The sequence below is a fragment of the Pseudorca crassidens genome, chromosome 15 (assembly GCF_039906515.1).
Source record: "Pseudorca crassidens isolate mPseCra1 chromosome 15, mPseCra1.hap1, whole genome shotgun sequence".
In the NCBI taxonomy this organism is placed as follows: domain Eukaryota; kingdom Metazoa; phylum Chordata; class Mammalia; order Artiodactyla; family Delphinidae; genus Pseudorca; species Pseudorca crassidens.
In genome coordinates, this window is record NC_090310.1 from 76938223 (window position 1) to 76957632 (window position 19410).

At 41.8% G+C, this 19410-nt stretch overlaps 1 protein-coding gene across 1 annotated transcript in view; it reads left to right on the forward strand.

Moving 5' to 3' along the window:
• ARFGEF2 (ADP ribosylation factor guanine nucleotide exchange factor 2) overlaps positions 1 to 19410 on the forward strand; it is a 99353-nt gene that overhangs the window by 22250 nt on the left and 57693 nt on the right. The window contains exons 4-9 of the mRNA XM_067708380.1: positions 431 to 577; positions 1518 to 1697; positions 2056 to 2290; positions 13751 to 13819; positions 15450 to 15601; positions 19263 to 19393. Of these exons, the coding sequence (XP_067564481.1) occupies positions 431 to 577; positions 1518 to 1697; positions 2056 to 2290; positions 13751 to 13819; positions 15450 to 15601; positions 19263 to 19393 (914 nt within the window). The remainder of the gene's footprint in view (positions 1 to 430; positions 578 to 1517; positions 1698 to 2055; positions 2291 to 13750; positions 13820 to 15449; positions 15602 to 19262; positions 19394 to 19410) is intronic.

The following is a 19410-nucleotide window of genomic DNA, read 5'->3' on the forward strand; positions in this document are numbered from 1 at the left end:
CATTGACAGAGTTGTGGAGCCCTCACCACAATCTAATTAGAGACCATCTTATCCTCAGAAAGAAGCCCCGTTTTTGCTCATCAGCAGTCCCTCCCTGTTTCCCTGGGATCCCCCCAGGTCTAGGCAGCCGCTGACTACTTTCTGTCTCTATTATGTATAGTTTTTAATCGCTCCATTTTTTACACAAGTGATTTTGCGCTGGGGGCTGTTCTACACGTGCTTTTCCACCATTGTGGGCTCTTCTGCCATCGGGAGTCAGGCTGGATGCTACGCTCTCAGGGTGGCTGTGCCTCCTGCGCCCAGGAGAGCAGAGAGATCTGTGTGGGAACCGGAAGTTAAAGGCTGAGCCCACTGCCTGCCTCTTACTGCTGTGGGCGGCGTCAGCCCTGGCCTGGCAGAAACTTCTCATGTCTATGATTTCTGTGTTTAGAAACTCATCGCATATGGGCACATCACCGGCAATGCCCCCGACAGTGGAGCCCCCGGGAAGCGGCTGATTGACAGGATTGTTGAAACCATTTGCAATTGTTTTCAAGGCCCTCAGACCGATGAAGGAGTTCAGTTACAAATAATTAAGGTATTTCTGTCTGTCTGCCTGGTCTGGATTTTACATGAGAAAGCTCATCGCCCTTGGGAATTTGGCTTTCTAATTTACCATGTGTTAGTTGTCTCAGGAGGTGCTGAGCTGGAACAGAAAAATGTAAGCATCACTTAGATCTTTTGTTAAGTGTCAGAACTGATTAGCATGGACTGAGACAAGAAGAGTGGAACCAGGTGTGTTTTCAAAGTAAACAGTTCCGCTGATAACTACATAAATTGCTTGTGAATTAAATTGACTTCAAATCCTCTGCTCTTTCCCCTCGAAATTCTGGATTCCCAGACTGCCATTTCTCAGCAGGTCCTCGTGTTGATACTTTTATCACCAATTTGCCCCTGTCCTCTTACCCTCCCTTTCCTTCGCCCTGTTCCATTTCTGCTGCCAGGAATGGTTTGGCATGGGGTGGTCCCTTCTGCTTGTCAGAGAACCGATCAGGATGGGTGCGGTCAGTGTTTCAAATCTTAAATCCTGGATGTATTAGCTTTGTGAGGGAGCTCCTTGTTAGCCACACCTTTCCTGAAGCTCCCTTGAAAACCCACCAGGGAACTCCGAAACTGACCCTCCCCCCCATCAAAACATGTATATTTTGTGATTGGCGTAGGTGAGATCAAGTTGGAGCACTTTCCCTCCTGAGACAAGTCTGTATTTTTGGCTTTTTAAAAAGTAAGCTGATAGAAAGCCCACTTCAGCGCTACTTACGTACTTTAAATGACTTGTATTCTATGGAGTTAATAATTGTGTTTAAACTCAAAGCAGTAGGGGGTTGGTTTTTGGTACTAATCATCCAGTTTAGTTTGCAGAGCCATCTTCTTAAACCAAACCAAATTTAAAACAAAGCCAAACCGTGTAGAAAAGTTTGGCTGTGAGGGGATGGGAGGTGGGTGCTTGTGAAGGTGAAGGTTGCGGATTTCTGTTTTAGGCTCTTCTGACTGCAGTGACGTCCCCGCACATTGAAATTCACGAGGGTACTATCCTGCAGACGGTCAGGACATGTTACAATATCTATTTGGCCAGCAAAAATCTCATCAATCAAACTACTGCCAAGGCTACTCTTACTCAGATGCTGAACGTCATTTTCACCCGCATGGAAAACCAAGTGGTGAGCGGTAGCAGTTATCAGCTGCTGGGGGGCGGGACACCATCCCATGCTGTGAACTGTTTCATGTGTGGCCTCGGTGCTTGGTGAAGATTCATAGCATTTTAAAATCAATCCCTTCCTCCTCTGAGTTCTCTGCACTCTGTTTTTATCCTTGCTTTAAAAAGCAGAGAGAGAATCTAGCATGGGTTTTGAAATTTGCATTCAGAATTTGCTTTGAGTTTGCTGCAGGAATTTATTTCCTTTTTAAAATTCTATCCTTCTGTTTGGAAATTTTTTATGCAACAGGCTGGCGTATTTTCTGTTCCTTATCAAAATGCTGGATCCACTTAGATTGAATCCCTTTTTCGTTGCCTTTCAGTTGCAGGAGGCCAGAGAATTGGAAAAACCAATCCATTCGAAACCCCAGTCCCCTGTGATCCAAGCTGCAGCAGTGTCCCCAAAGTTCAATCGTTTGAAACAGAGCCAGGCACACAGCAAACCAACAACTCCTGAGAAGACAGATTTAACCAATGGTGAACATGGCAGGAGTGGTTCTGGAAAAGTGAGCGCAGAGAATGGAGATGTGCCCAGAGAGAGAGACCCGTCGCTATCAGGTACGGCCCATGCGCTTCCCTGTCCATCCTGTATCCGAGGGGCAGGTGAAAGAGTTGTCTGGTGTCATCGCAGGAAACCTCTGATAGCAGCTCTTCTATTTCTGGGCCTCCCCCTTGACTTCCCTTTCGCTTTTCTCTTACGAAACACAGCCAGTGAGGCATGGTGTCTCAGATCACGTTGTCAGTTGTGCACTTTTCTTTGGATAGTTCCTGGAATGTATTGATATCTAGCCACTGCTACTTGATGTCAACTTCAGTGCCGTGAGTTCACTTTGGAGCATTTGTCTCCCAGGAGTTAATCGTTTGGGTAGTTGATCGTTCAGTGTCTGTTTTATCTCCCAGAGGAGGACAAGGACCTCCTCTGTCACGTATCCACAGGATCTCCGTGCTTTGCCCACTGCCGGACAGTTAGTTGCTATTTATGGACATCTGTGAAGGGAGCCAGAAGGTGGGTGGGTGGGTGGATTCATAGAGAAACAGATAAACAGGTAGCTTTGTTTTCTTCTTCTGAGACCAAGTACACTATTTGGTTGTGTTTGCTTTTTTAATTGAAAGAGATATTCCACACCTGGTGATAGTCTTAAAGTAAGTAAAACATTAGGCATGAAATTTTGGACTGGGTTGTCATATATTTCTGAATGTTTGCATCTCTCTCTGGGCAATTTGTACAAACCAGATCCTAAGTTCGTATATTTTTCAAGAATGTACCTTCTTGCCAAGTGATTCTGCCAAATAATTCTTCGCTCTAGCTGACGGCTCTACAGTGAAGTATCTGACCCATCTTTTTTTTTTTAATGTTTTTTTATTGTGGTAAAATTCACATAATATAAAACATACTATTTCAACCATATTTAACTGTACAATTCAGTGACACTAAGTACATTTCACATTGTTGTGCCACTCTCACCATCATCCATCTCCCGAAATTTTCACCTTCCTGAACTGAAACTCTGTCCCCATTAAACACTGACTCCCCATTCCCCCTCCTACCCCCTGGCCCCTGGCATCCATCAGTGTACTTTCTGACTATGAATTTGACTATTCTAGGTATTTCGTATAAGTGGAATCAAACAGTATTTTTCTGCACCTACTGTATATTGGAACGCATTTTTTTTTTTTTTTTTTTGCGGTACGTGGGCCTCTCACTGTTGCAGTCTCTCCCGTTGCAGAGCACAGGCTCCGGACGCGCAGGCTCAGCGGCCATGGCTCACGGGCCCAGCCGCTCCGCGGCATGTGGGATCCCCCCGGACCGGGGCACGAACCCGTGTCCCCTGCATCGGCAGGCGGACCCTCAACCACTGTGCCACCAGGGAAGCCCCTGGAACGCATTTTTAAGGTTAACTTAATATATGTCTACAAACAGATTGTGTTTTTTTTCTCCCCGTGCTATACAGTAGGTTCTCATTAGTTATCTGGTTTATACATGGTAGCGTATATATGTCTGACCTGCCTTTATAATTGGTCTCATATCTTTTTCTGCCCCATTATTGGTAATGACGTCTGTTGGTGGTATGTTCGCTACCAGAGAGACCATACTTGAGCAGTTTTTGTTCATCTGTAATTTACCAGTGCTTGGCACAGGTAGGAACAGACCAAGTGTTGTTGCTGGCATGTTGCTCTGTATCAGTTTACCCAAGGCAAGGATCAAAGAAAAAGTTGCCACAAAGAACTACATGTGTGTCTCGTGTGAACACTGTTGCAGGCTACTCAGTCCCACTGTCATGTGTCTTGGAAGGTGCTCAGGAAGTCCTGGCCCACCCTCTGTATGTGTCATCGTCTTTGCCTTATTAACTCTCAGGGCAAGGACCAGGCAGGTTTTTACTGTAACCTTTATCAGACTCTGCTCAATCAATCAATATTAATATTTAAACAGACTGTAGTAAGCATAGCTGTGCAGATGTAAAAGCAAGTCTCTCTGAGCTGTAAGAACGTCCTTCCACTACAGCCCATTTTCCATATGGCAGCCAAAGTGATCTCTTAAAAGCATGAATTAGATCACCACCACCCCTCTGCTTAAACCCCTCTGATAATTTCCCATCCCGTCCCATTCAGAGTGAAGTCTATGCCTGCCCCATCCCCACAGCTTCCAAGGCCCTGTGTGGCCTGGCCCCACCCACCTCCCTATACCCTTCTTTTACTTCCTTTCCCCTTGTTTGCGATAGTGGTTCTGGTTCTTGAAAGTGTGGTGCTTGCTCTTGGTGCCTTCGCACTTACTGTCCCTGCCTTGTCCCCCCCTTTGTCTTCAGGTCTCTCAGTTCTAACTGATCCGTCTCTCTGAAGCTCCCCATCACTCTGTCCCATCATCCTCTTTTATTTTCCTCATAGCATTTTTTTTTCATCCTTTGTAAGGTTGCTTTATTTTCCTTTTAGTCCAGCGGCAGATTTTTTAAATATATATAATTTTATTTATTTATTGGCTGCATTGGGTCTTTTTTTTTTTTAACATCTTTATTGGAGTATAATTGCTTTACAATGGTGTGTTAATTTCTGCTTTATAATAAGGTGAATCCGTTATACATATACATATGTCCCCATATCTCTTCCCTCTTGTGTCTCCCTCTATCCCACCCCTCTAGATGGTCACAAAGCACCGAGCTGATCTCCCTGTGCTATACGGCTGCTTCCCACTAGCTATCTATTTTACGTTTGGTAGTGTATATATGTCCATGCCACTCTCTCACTTTCTCCCAGCTTACCCTTCCCCCTCCCCGTATCCTCAAGTCCATTCTCTAGTAGGTCTGCGTCTTTATTACCATCTTGCCCCTAGGTTCTTCATGAACATTTTTTTTTTTTTTTAGATTCCATATATATGTGTTAGCATACGGTATTTGTCTTTCTCTTTCTGACTCACTTCACTCTGTATGACAGACTCTAAATCCATCCACCTCACTACAAATAACTCAATTTCATTTCTTTTTATGGCTGAGTAATATTCCATTGTATATATGTGCCACATCTTTATCCATGCATCTGTTGATGGACACTTCGGTTGCTTCCATGTCCTGGCTATTGTAAATAGAGCTGCAATGAACATTTTGGTACATGACTCTTTTCAAATTATGGTTTTCTCAAGGTATGTGCCCAGTAGTGGGATTGCTGGGTCGTATGGTAGTTCTATTTTTAGTTTTTTAAGGAACCTCCATACTGTTCTCCATAGTGGCTGTATCAATTTACATTCCCACCAACAGTGCAAGAGGGTTCCCTTTTCTCCACACCCTCTCCAGCATTTATTGTTTGTAGATTTTTTGATGATGGCCATTCTGACCGGTGTGAGATGATAGCTTGTAGTTTTGATTTGCATTTCTCTAATGATTAATGATGTTGAGCATCCTTTCATGTGTTTGTTGGCAATCTGTATATCTTCTTTGGAGAAATGCCTATTTAGGTCTTCTGCCCATTTTTGGATTGGGTTGTTTGTTTTTTTGATACTGAGCTGCATGAGCTGCTTGTAAATTTTGGAGATTAATCCTTTGTCAGTTGCTTCATTTGCAAATATTTTCTCCCATTCTGAGGGTTGTCTTTTCATCTTGTTTATGGTTTCCTTTGCTGTACTGCATTGGGTCTTTGTTGCTGTACGCGGGGAGGGCTACTCTTCATTGTGGTCCATGGGCTTCTCATTGTCGTGGCTTCTCTTGTTGCGGAGCACAGGCTCTAGGTGCGCAGGCTTCAGTAGTTGTGGCTCGTGGGCTCTAGAGCGCCGGCTCAGTAGTTGAGGCACACGGGCTTAGTTGCTCCACAGCATGTGGAATCTTCCTGGACCAGGGCTCGAACCCATGTCTTCTGTATTGACAGGTGGATTCTCAACCACTGCCCCACCAAGGAAGTCCCCCTCATAGCACTTATTACTACCCCAAATCACTGAAGAGTTTGTGTTCACTTGCTCCTGGTCTAAGACCTTGGCCACCCTGTTTACCACAATATTCCCAACACCTGGTCTGGTGCCCAGCACACATATTCAGTAAATACATTTTTTTAACTTAAAATTCTGTTCTAACAAAGTATGCTTTACACTTAGTATATTGCTGTGGATTTTGTTGCCAGTATGATATACCCTGTGAGGCTTCTCCCAAGAATGTGGGCATCAGATTGCCTGTAGAAATCAGACCCAAACCTGCCAATGGTAGGTCAGAATGGAGGTGCACCGTCACCCTTACAAAGAGTGACTGGCTTCCACTTCTCCAGATGTGGCTCTAAAGAAAGAACGATACATCCAGCTCTCCTGCAGGTTCCATCCTGTGGAATGGCCGTCACGTAGCCACCCCTGGCTAGGCAGTCACTGTGCCAGGAGTGGTGCTTGCTACCTGGGTGCTCCACATACGTTGTCCTGCTTTACTGGGAACCCTTCCTGGGCCTTCTTGGGATAATGTGCCTCCCAGTGAAATGTGTGTGGGTAACAATTCACCGACAGACCAGAGCATCTTTTTCCCCTCAGCAGTTTTTCATCCCAAGTTGATAAATCTACAATTTGTCAGTCTTGTCGGCCTGAGCAAGAAGTGGATCAGATAGCTCTTTGTGAATTCGCAAAATGAGATTTCTGAGCCTGTGACATGCTAGCTTATGTGAATTTTAGGGCATGGCCAGCAGCCTTCCCTTGGGACCTCACCCCATTTGTCCATTCACACCCCTCCGATGGCCCAGCTATTCTCGTCAATTTTTTGAAAAACAGCTTGATTGAAATACAATTCACATTCCATAAGTTCAACCGTTTAAAATGTACAGTTCAGTTCTTTTTAGTGTGGTCACAGAGTTTGCAACAGTCACCACAATCAGTTTTAGAGCATTTTTATCACACCCAGCCCTGTACCCACGAGCCGTCACTTCCCCTTTTCTTCTAAGTTTATTTTTAAGATTCTGACTATTTAACTCCCAGCATTAGACTTTAGCATTTTTACATGTATACAGCTAATATGTAGCTGTTGTAGGTACAGAGTTACCAGTGTGTTCACAGATTTCTTAGCTCACTTTTTTCATCTTGCAACCCATTCTTTAAGGGAAAAACAACCCAACTCTTAGGTACTACAAAATAGAGAAAATGTATCCTCCCTCAGCTAGTGTGGAGGTTCTGATCAGACAGCCTGGGTTCAGATCATAACTGACCACTTAGTAGCTCTGTGACCTTGAGCAAAATCTTTAACCTCTCTGAGCCTCAGTTTCCTCATCTTTAAAATGAGAATACAACTGGTACTTATAGGTTTGTGAGAATTAATGAGAACAGTGTCTGGCACTTAGGGCTCTATAAGTGTTTGTTGTTATTATCTCATATAAGTTTCAGCTTAAAAAATGAGTTAGTTTAGAGAAAAAAATTACAAATATTTCAAATGGTAATCAGATTTGAAGTTAATGGGAACAGTGCAGTAGGATAACGTGAGTCTGTTTTCCATGTTAATGATACCAGATCCTCTGCTTTAGGAATTTTATTATTTTTGTTGACCAGAATAAAAAAGGGTCTGGGGAATTCCCTGGCAGTCCAATGGTTATGACTCCACGCTTCCACTACAGGGGGCGTGGGTTCAATCCCTGGTCGGGGAACTAAGATCCCGCATGCTGCACAGTGCTGCCTGGCCAAAAAAAAAAAAAAAACTAAAATAGCTTTAAACAGACAAACAAAAGTTCTCAGGCTCTTTATCAAAACAACAAAATGTACCCACAGGTCCCCCTTCTTTCTGACTTGTTTTTGACACAGCCTGCTTTACAGGGAGGTTTTGCAGCTCATTGGTTTATAGCATTTTTATTAGCTGTGTAATGGACATTTATTTTGGGACAATAAGTTGTCCAATGTATTTCATACATTTGAGGAACCGTATTGGTGTGTGGCCAGAATGTGACAGCAAACAGCTTTATGCCTTGGTTTTTCCCTTTAGTTTTCTTACGCGTTACCAAATGCTTAGATGCTGGACATCACCAAAGCCTTGTTTCTAGGAAACAGGTGTATGTCATATTTCATTGTCACCACATGCACACACTTGCCCCTTCTAACTCCTGGTCTCCCTTCTCCCACTCTACTTTTTCCCTAGCATGTAGCAGAAAGTATAATTTACTTATTTATTATCCTAGCTAAGATGTAAGTACCATGAGAGTAAGGATCTTTGACTGACTAATTTTTATTTTTTTAATTGAAGTATAACTGACTTACCACCTGATATTAGTTTCAGGTGTACACCATAGTGATTTGATATTTTTAGAGGCGACAAACTGTACACAGTTATCACAATATTATTGACTGTGTATCCTGTGCTGTGCATTACATCCCTGTGACTTATTTATCATATAAATGGTAGTTTGTGCCTCTTAATCTCCTTCACCTATTTTACCCCATACCCCACCCCCCTCCCCTGTGGCAACCACTAGTCTGTTCTCTGTATCTGTAAGTCTATTTCTGTTTTGTTGTATTTGTCCATTTGTTTTGTTTTTTATATTCCACATATAAGTGAAAACATAGAGGATTTGTCTTTTTCTGACTTATTTCACTTAGCATAATACCCTCTAGGTCCATCCATGTTTTCACGAATGGCAAGATTTCCTTCTTTTTTATGGACTAAAGGACTCCTAGCCGAGTCACGCCCCTTCTAAGGAGCCTTCCTGGAAGCCTGTGCCATCCCCGTTACTTAGGCTTGCCCCTCATTGGCTAAAACTGGGTCACATGGCCACCCTTTCTACTAGGAAGGCCAGGAAATGTAGGCACAGCCCCTTCCGAAACAGAAATAGAGCTCTCTGAGGAAGAAGGATCTGAGTTAGGTAACTGGCAGTGCCTGCCTCAGGGGTTGTTGTCTAGCTGGCTAGGGAGGGGGTGGCAGCAAGGTTTTCTCCAGTCAGAACCTAGTCAAGGTGTCTATCTTATTTTACTTGGGGACAGAGTCTGTGAAACAGGTAGGGTCTGTTACCTAATCAGTAACGGCCAGGTGGTGGCCGCTGGACTTCTCCGCAAACCAGCAAAACCAGTGTTTTTTAAGTGTACTCAGAACTTTGCAAGGATTTGATTTGATTTGGTTGTCCCACATTTTCACAGCAGGCTTGAAACTTAAACCCAGCAGCCTTCTTGGTGGTCATTACACCATCCAGGAAAGCCTCTTTTGAGCCCTGCAGGCGGTCATGTCAGCAGGGGAAGCGGCCCAGGGTTCCTGTGTGGAGTCCTGCTGCTTCTGGGCCGCTAGTGGGATTCCTCAGCAACAGCGCCCTCTGCAGGAACCTTCCGCAGGAGTCTGGACTTCCTGACTCCCCACCCCTTCCTAGCCTGAGACTATTTTAATTTTGAATGGGTGCTGGTACGGATCCAGCCTGTCAAGGAAGATAGGTTAAACACTCTTATCCCTCAAAAAAATGGTGATCCTGATGCTGTTTAAATGGAAAAACAGCAGTGAAGGAAAGGGGAGATCCATGTTGAAATGGAAATTTTACTTTTCTCTGTAGGAGTGAAAGATAGTGAAGGCTTTAGCTAACTGAAAGTGCTTTCAACATGGCTAGTTGGGAAATTTCAATATGGACTTAGTCTCCAGGGCCAGGCAGATGGCAGAAACGAGAAAGCTTCTATCACCAGGGCATCGTGAATGTCTTAATGCAATTACGCTCTACACATAAAACACGCAGGCCTAAGAAAAATTAACGTTTGAGTGTTCTTCTTTTCAGGCATCATCTTAAACGCTTTATGTGTTTTATCTTATCCAGTTCTCACAAACCCTGTGAGGTAGGTGCTGTTGTAATCATCCTTGTTTACTGCTGAGGAAACCAAGGCTCGGGGCAGTTACTTAAGTTCCCACATTGGGAAGTGGTAGAGCGGGATCTGAACCAGGCATACTGGCTCCAGAGCCCTCACTCTCAATCACTGTGTTGAGGAACATTTTCTCTCTGAGGTTCTTAAAACACCCTACCCTGTCAGTCTTCCATTTTTACCACTCTTGTCAGAGACATGCTACTAGGCATGTGTTCCTTTCCTACTCTCTGTGCTTGACCTCAAGGAGGATAGACAGTTGGGAGCGGCATGGAATGAGGCAGCAGGACATCTGCAGAGTTCATGCCCTGGCTAAAGGGGACAGCTGCTCCTGGTTCTAGCCGGTTGGGGCCAGTGTTACCAGATATTCTTTTTTTTTCTTTAAATAGAAGCGAGATCTGGATTTTTATGACATGTCTCCCAGTTTTTAAATGTTCACAGCTAATTCAGAAGTTTTAGAAAGCAGTGCATAGGCACAGCAAAGGAAACAATCAACAGAGTGAAAATGCAACCTATGGATTGGGAGAAAATATTTGCAAACTATATATCTGATAAGGGGTTAACATCCAAAATGTCATACAAGAGTAAAAAACCACAAATAAGCCCACTGAGAAATGGGTAAAGGACCTGAATAGACATTTCTCAGAAGACATACAAACGGTCAGCAGACATTTAAAAAGGTGCTCAACTTCACTAATAACCAGGAAAACAGAAATCCAAAGCGCAGTGAGATACCACCTCATGTCTGCTAGAATGACTTTCATCACAAAGAGTTGGAGGCGATGTAGAGAAAAGGGAACCCTTGTACCCCGTTGGTAGGAATGTAAGTTGGTACAGCTGTTACAAAAAACAGTATGGAGGGAAAAAAGAACAGTATGGAGGTTCCTCAAAAAATTAAAAATAGAAATATTTTATGATCCAGCAATTCTGTTTCTGAGTATGTAGCCAAAGGAAATGAAATCAGGATCTTGAAGAGATAATCTACACTCCTATGTTCATTGCAGCATTATTCACGATAACCAAGATACGGAAACAACGTAAGTGCCCATCAACAGATGAATGGAAAAAGAAGATGTGGTTATATACATACAGTGAAATCTTATTCAGCCTTAAAAAAGGATATCCCACCAGTTGTAACAACATGGATGGACCTGGAGGGCATTATACTAAGTGAAAGAAGCCAGTCACAAAAAAGACAAATACTGCATGATTCCATTTATATGAGGTGTACCTAGAGTAGTCAGATTCATAGAGATAGTGTAGAAAGGTGGCTGGGGAAATGGGGAGATGTTTGTCAGGGGTACAAAGTTTCAGTTATGCAACATGGATAAGTTCTGGAGATCTAATGTACAACTGTGTGACCAGAGTTAACAGTACTGTGCTATACACTTGAAATTTGCTGAGTGTAGATCTTAAGTGTTTTCATCAGAAAAAAAAAAAAGGAAAAAAATAAGGTAACTATGTGAGGTGATGAATATGTTAATTGTCTTGTTTGTAGTGTTTATTTCACAGTGTATGCATATATCAAATCATCAAGTCATACACCTTAGATATATATAATTCTTGTCACTTATAGCTCACTAAAGTTTGGGGGCGGGGGGAAGCAGGGTATAGGGTAAACAGTGCGTATCTGCAGACCAGATGTACCCGGCAGCCACCACTTCCCAGCCTCTGATTTAACTCATCAAGCCTGCAGCTCCTCTGATGAAATGTATGCATCAGGCTGATATTTCTTGGGTGTTGAATGTGTACAAGGGACTAACAGATTAGAAACTGTCATCATAATTCTGTTAAATCATAGCATAAGAGAATGTTGGAACTAGAAAGGAACTTGGAAATATCTAGCCATTTGTTTACCAAATCATGGCGTAGATGAGATCTTAGACGGCTCATAGGTGAATGGTTTTTATTTTAATAGTTGTATGTTTATTTTAACACGCATTCAGAAAGTATGATTAGCATGTGAAGCCTGTGATTTTGTGAATGTTAGTTACTGTTTAAGGTGAGTTAAAGAGCACTGTTAAATATGTATGTATGTACCAAAATATCTACAAGTCCTTTCCTTAGTACCATTCCTTCAAATAAAGTAATTTGGTACCCCCCCCCAAAAAAAGTGCATGTAAATATGTGTGTAATAAATATAATAGTGTAAGTGGTGCACGAAAATGGCAAAAATTGTGAAGGCTGTGTGAGAATGACTGAAGTATGAGTAACACTGATGTAGACTAAATCATCTTATTTAGATGAAAAAACAGGTTTAGAAGATTTTGCCTGTGGCTGCGGACTTTTCTAACTTCCATTCAAGTTCTTTTTTGCCCTCTAAGAAAAGCATATAACATCAGTATTTTCCACATAAAGTTACTTACCCATTTAAATAATTATGATGGTTTTATTTGTCAATTAGCCCTCAGTAAAGCTGGGTGGTGGAGAATAAATAAATAGTTATGGTGAGTATCGACTGAAAAAAAATGCACAGTTGAGAATAAAAGTTGAGAATTATGTTTTATTGGTGGACAAACCTGAGGACTTAAGCCAGGACACAGCCTCTCTGCAGGCCTGCTCCGAAGAGGTCAGGGAGGAGCCAGGGTATAGAGGAGTTTTTGCCACAAAGACCAGGTAGTCGGAACTTCAAAATATTACTGTTAATTAAAGAAAACCAGATATCTCAAGTTAATGAATTGAGTACTTTTCTGTGTATGGGAAGATGCAAGAGTCTGGGCTCATTGAAGTCATTCCTTTGATGTGCACCTTAACTATCTGGGGCCAGTATACTGTGCTTTCCCATCCTGAGTCCCCTTAGGGTGCACCCTTTGGAGGTGGCTGCAGTGGCTGAGGGCGTGGTGTCATTTGTCTCCATCCTGAGTTCCCCCGGGGCTTACCGTAGGGGGCGACTCTGGTGGCTTGTTGGCTGCAACATCTTTTGTTTACTGATATGATATGTGGGGCAACATTCTTCTTTCACATGAGTTAAGTGCTCAATGAAAATACTTGGTGCTGCTTCTGCAGGATCTAGTGGACCAAGCACAGAACTCATAAAAATAGTGGCCTGATTGAAAATCCTCGTTAAGGAAGAATTTAAAGGGTTATTTTGGTTTTGTTTATTTAACATGATGGTCTTTTTGTCAGTGATGTTTTATAAATCAGTAATATTTGCTTCCAAAGGTCTAGTCAAGTGCTGTTTACTAGTTCTCCCAGAACTAGTTTTCTACAAAAACAACTGGTACCAAACCTCTTCCACTTAAACAGTTAACATTTTATAGAATAATTCAATTTAAAATTTAGTAAATTCTCAACTGTCACATTAGAAATCTCATGCTAAGTTCTGGGCTTACAGTGTGGGAAAACAAAGCAGCAGAAGGCACGTCATTTACCAGGGCTCTGTGGTACATGAGGTGAAGGGACAAGATGAAGCTGCTTCTTCTGTTCTGCCAGGAACTATAGCTGGATACAGTCCAGCTCCTGTCTCCAAGCCGGGGTGGTAGAGAGGGCCCTGGGCCAGCAGCTGTGAGTCAGGAAGGAAGAATGTATAAGACAGCGAGGTCTTAGTGTTCCACAGAGGGAAAACCGAGTCATAGCAGATGCTGCCTCTGAGTTTCCAGATTTCCTGGGACACAATCAGATTTGGCTTTGGAGAGGGCTTATTTGTACCCTTGCCTTCCGACTGCGACTCGTAATCTCCTTCTCCACCTTCCTTAGTTTTCCCTGGAAATGCCCACACGTATGTGTTTGCATTTGTGTATTTGGTGTATGTGTAGGGATCGAAGATGGAGCTCAGGAAGTGGTGAAGGAGATCTTAGAAGATGTGGTCACGTCTGCAGTTAAAGGTAAGAACCAAGACCCCAGCCTTTCCTCCTACTCGTTCCTTCATAGAAGTCCCCAGCCAGGTATTTTAGTGCCCACCCCCAGTAAACTCATGGAAACTGAGTCTGCCCCTGTCTGCCCACCTTTCATATGGAATTCAGAAATTACTTGTCGTTAGTGATTGGCGTTATTCTCACTCGGGTTGGGTTCAAGAAGCACAGTCTGACAATGTTAAGAGTTGGGTGCTCCACATGGAGATGCAGAGGGCCACTCCTGTATACAGCCAGGTTTTTCCAGAAGTGGACGGGGAGCCCTGAGGTGGTGAATTTTCCTGGCCAGCCATTGATGTATCCAGGGGACCATCCCCACGTCAGCAGGTATCAGATGCACAGGGAGGCTTTGTTCATTTTGTTAGACTTCATTCTTAACTCCCTCAGTTTTTGGTGTAGTTTCAGTGGAATTAACCTTGTATAGCTCGGAATGATTATCAGATGATTTTTCCTTTGTTTTTACCCGAAATTTCAGGTCAGTGGTTATGTGCTGAACACTCAGCTCCAGTGCCAATAAACCACTAATGGATTGAAAAGTCAATAAATTAGTGGGTTGCAATCAGCGTTTTCTAAATGGAAGAGAGTAAAATGAAAATAGATGCAAGCTGAATGTGACTCATATAGTAATGTTAAGCATTGTTTCATGAAACATGTTTCAGTGATTTATTTATGTGCACATGTGTATAACTGGGTCATGACTGTTAAAATGTATTTCTTAGTGAGGGTCATGGTCAAAGAAGTTTGACCCACTGCTCTAAGCCCTATCCTTTTATTAATTTAGGGTACCACCAAACTATATTCATAGATTTCATTATTTAACTTTTTATAGAAATGTCTTTAAAATAATACCTTTAGATTTTTTTTTTCCTGGGGCCAATGCAAGAAGTTCTCACATAATAAACACTTATCTGTCTTGTTCACTGCTATATCCCTCAGCCCCTAGCACAGAGCTGGGCACATAATAGGTGCCGGATAAATATTTGTTGAATGAATATATGCTTCAAAAACCATTATGGACAGTTACGCTTATTAAGTTGTTCAGTGTCCCTTAAATATATAATGATCCACATGGTAAATTCCTCATAGAGTTCAGATGTTCTGCTAATCATCAGATATGCTTTCTTTCATTAAATGATGGAATCTATTTAATTCTTTGTCTTTTCCTTTTCCACATGGCTGCCAGGAAGCTCAGGTCTACATTTCTTTTTTTCATGTGACTAAGGTTTTCTATCATAACTATCAAACTCTTTTCATTTACGTAACTCTTGTTCTCTAACCCCTTTATTAGTAGCCCTTTTTAAAAAAAAAAAATCGGTGCTTTTTATGTTTAGCTGGTTCTAATCTTCTTTGGAAGTAGGTAGGGGTGGGCAGGACTGCTGTATTGCACAATTCTGAAGGCACCACTGACCTGGGCCACAATATGAAGGAAGCCACCTGGGAGTGGGGCTGTGGGTAATAGACACATATAGCCAGAGCAGGGCAGTGGCTCAGGGAAAGGGAAAAAGCAGTAGCTGGAAAGTTATGTGAATAACTTCTTCTTGGTGTGAGGCCACCTTTTAGGGTAAGTACTAACTTGGTAATGACTTTTGCATTGTATTTTAAGAAGCAGCACAAAAGCACAGTCTGACGGAGCCTGAGAGGGTCCTGGGTGAACTGGAGTGCCAGGAACATGCCGCGTCCCCAGCAGCTGACGAAAACTCACAGACCAATGGGATAGCGGACGACAGACAGTCCTTGTCATCGGCAGATAATCTGGTACGTTGGTGATCTTCCTATCAGGCTTGTTTTGGTTTTTACTGTTTTAGAAGATGCAGAATTAAATCTCTATCAGAGGAAGCGAGTGAAAACCAACAAGCCCTGTTCAATTCTTTAGCCACACCATCCTGGCCTGATAGTCTTTGTGTTAACAGGTTCCATTCTTGGAACATGCTAATGTTGGTGGTATATAATAGGGTTGTTAAACTGTATTTATTCAGACTTTTAAAAACTTATATTTCCTGCCCTTTTTCTTTTCTCTCAAAATGGTGTATATTCATTATAGAAAAATAAGAAAATAGAGAGAAGGAAAATAAGGAAATAGAAGTTATCCATAATCTTCTAACCCAGAGATAACATTTGTTAACATTCTACTTATACTCTCGATTTTTCTCTCCCTCCCATGTTTTTTACCACTTAAATGTAGTAACACAACGTACATGCTGTTTTGTAACCTGCTTTTTAAATTTGAGGTATATTAACATCCTTTCAGGGCCCCCCTAAGTGTGTCTGCTACATTATTATTATTTTTTTAGGTAGCTTTGTTGTTCTCTTGAAAACAGTATATATAAACATTCAAAACAGGAAGAAATGATATTAACATCCCACCTGAACCCACTCTCTCGCTGTACCTTTTCACCAATGTTTCTCAACCTTTTAAATGATCTCTCTCTCACACACACACACGCACACACACACACACACACACACACACACACACGGGAGCCTTTTTATGTATTTTTCCCATTCATCACCCTGTTTCATGAAATTTTAAAGCTATTGGTAAACTAGATACCTGTTTATGTACTGTATGTATATCTGTGCTTTATACATATAAAGAATGATTTTTTCCCACACCCATTGCCCCCGCCCCCAACCAGTTTTTGCCCCTGTCTTAGTCTGTATAGGCTGCTGTAACAGAATACTATTTACTGGGTGACTTGTAAACAACAGAAATGTGTTTCTCACAGTTCTGGAAACTGGGAAGTCCAAGATCAAGGTACCAGCAGTTTCAGTGTCTGATGAGAGTCTGTTTCCTGGCTCACAGATAACTGTTTTCTTACTCTGTCCTTCTGGCAGAAGGGGCGAGGGAGCTCTCTTGGGCCTCTTTAATAAGGACACTAATCCCATCCATGAGAGCTCCACCCTCGTGACCTAATCACCTCTCAAAGGCCCCACCTCCAAATACTGTCACATTAGGATTAGGTTTCAACATGTGAATTTTGGGGTGGAGTAGGGGGCACAGACATCCAGTCTGTAGCAGTCCCCTTGGGGTTATGTCATCCCCATTAAGAATGCACTTATATAGGGATGTACTTAAATCCACACAAGGTATTTGTGTGTTATGTACTAGGTTGCAACTTTGTTCACTCAACACTGTTTTATGGGCATCTTTTTACATCAGTAGTACATATATGTCTAACTAATGTTTTTAATGGCCATGTGAAATTCTATCATGGATTACCATAATGTAACAGTTCCCTATTAGGTTTTTGGGTTATTTTCAGTTTAATCACAGGAGACAGTTCTACATTGAACATCCTTGTAGATAGATCTTATGCCCATCCTTAATTCTTTATGATAAATTCACACAAGTGGTATCGTTGGGTCAAGAGTTGGGAGCTTTAAGGCTTTTGTTCCTTAACATCAAATTAGGCGGCCAGGAGGGCAATGGTCGAATTTCTGCCCACTTGGAGGCTCTCAGCACTCATTTTCCCATTCCCTCATTAAAACTGAGCAGTAGCATTCATTCAAATCTTTGCTGGTCTGATGGAAGAAAGATCCTGCCTTAATAATTAGTAGTAAGGTTATTTTGGTTTATCTGTTATTTGCATTTCTTGGTAAATTGTTTACTCATGCTTTCTGCCTGTTTTTCATTTGGGAGTAGGGTTTCCATATTTCCTGAAAGAATTATGAGAACTTTTTGTATGTTGAGGATTTAATCCTTGTCATATATTGCAAATATTTATTTTAAAAAAATTTTAATGTAGCTTACTTTTTTATTTAAAGAAGTTTATTTTAAAACAAACACCTGTCATTTTTTCCCCCATTTATCCTGCAATAATATTCTTAGAAATACCTTTTTTACCCAAGCTAATATAAATAATTACCTATATTTGTTTTGGGATTTTTTATGGTTTAACCTTTGCTCGTTTATCATTTTAAACCACCCACACCCACTTTTTGAAGGACAAGGAACAATTTTTAGAATTGCTGTAATGACTCCCCCATAAGCTCCTGTTTTGACATATTGTTTCCTCCTCCACATCCCTCACTTCCCCATTGAATAAATACTGGGTGGGCGAAAAGGTTCGTTCAGTTTTTTCCATAAGATGGCTCTAGTAGCACTTAGTCGTCTTTAACTTCATTTGAAACAGGTTTGTTAAATTGTATGTGACAACTGTCATATCAGCAGACATTTAAAAATAAGAAATCAAAATTGGTGAATTTTTGTGTAGCCATTTTAATATTGAAGATGGAAGAAAAAAGCAACATTTTCATGCTTTATTATTTCAAGAAAGGTAAAAATGCAGCTGAAACGCATGAAAAGATTTGTGCAGTATATGGAGAAGGTGCTGTGACTGATCAAATGTGTCAAGTGGTTTGCAAAGTTTTGTGCTGGAGATTTCTCGCTGGACGATGCTCCCAGTTTGGGTAGACCAGTTGAAGTTGATAGTGATCAAATCGAAACAATAATTGACAACAATCAACGTTATACCACGCGAAGAGATAGCTGACATACTCAAAATATCCAAATCAAGCGTTGAAAATCATTTGCACCAGCTTGGTTATGTTCATTGCTTTGATGTTTGAGTTCCACATAAGGGAAAAAAAATGTTTTGACCTTATTTCCGCATGCGATTCTCTACTGAAACATAATGAAAACGTTCCTATTTTAAAACAAATTGTGATGGGCAATGAAAAGTGGATACTGTACAATAATGTGGAACAGAAGAGATTGTGGGGCAAACGAAATGAACCACCACCAACCACACCAAAGGCCGGTCTTCATCCAGAGAAGGTGATGTTGTGTATATGGTGGGATTGGAAGGGAGTCCTCTATTATGAGCTCCTTCCGGGAAACCAGATGATTAATTCCAACAAGTACTTCTCCCAATTAGACCAACTGAAAGCAGCTGTCAAGAAAAAGCATCCAGAATTAGTCAACAGAAAATGTAATCTTCCGTCAGGATAACCCAAGACCGCATGTTTCTCTGATGACCAGGCAAAACCTGTTACAGCTTGGCTGGGAAGTTCTGATTCATCCACCGTATTCACTAGACATTGCTCCTTTGGATTTCCATTTATTTCGGTCTTTACAAAATTCTCTTAGTGGAAAAAATTTCAATTCCCTGGAAGACTGTGAAAGGCACCTGGAACAGTTCTTTGCTCAAAAAGATAAAAAGTTTTGGGAAGATGGAATTATGAAGTTGCCTGAAAAATGGCAGAAGGTAGTGGAACAAAAGGGTGAATACGTTGTTCAATAAAGTTCTCGGTGAAAATAAAAAATGCGTCTTTTATTTTTACTTAAAAAAACTGAAGGCACTTTTTGGCCCACCCAATAATTTAAATTTTCATGAGATAATTACATTTATTATTTTTGAAGAGTTACCCTTTGGTTTGGACCCTTTGATTTTTCTCATCTTTGTTCTAATCTTAGGAATCAGATGCACAAGGACATCCAGTGGCCGCCAGGTTCTCGCACATTCTGCAGAAGGACGCCTTCCTGGTGTTTCGCTCCCTTTGCAAGCTGTCCATGAAACCCCTGGGCGAAGGTCCCCCAGATCCAAAGTGAGCAGACAGCAGTT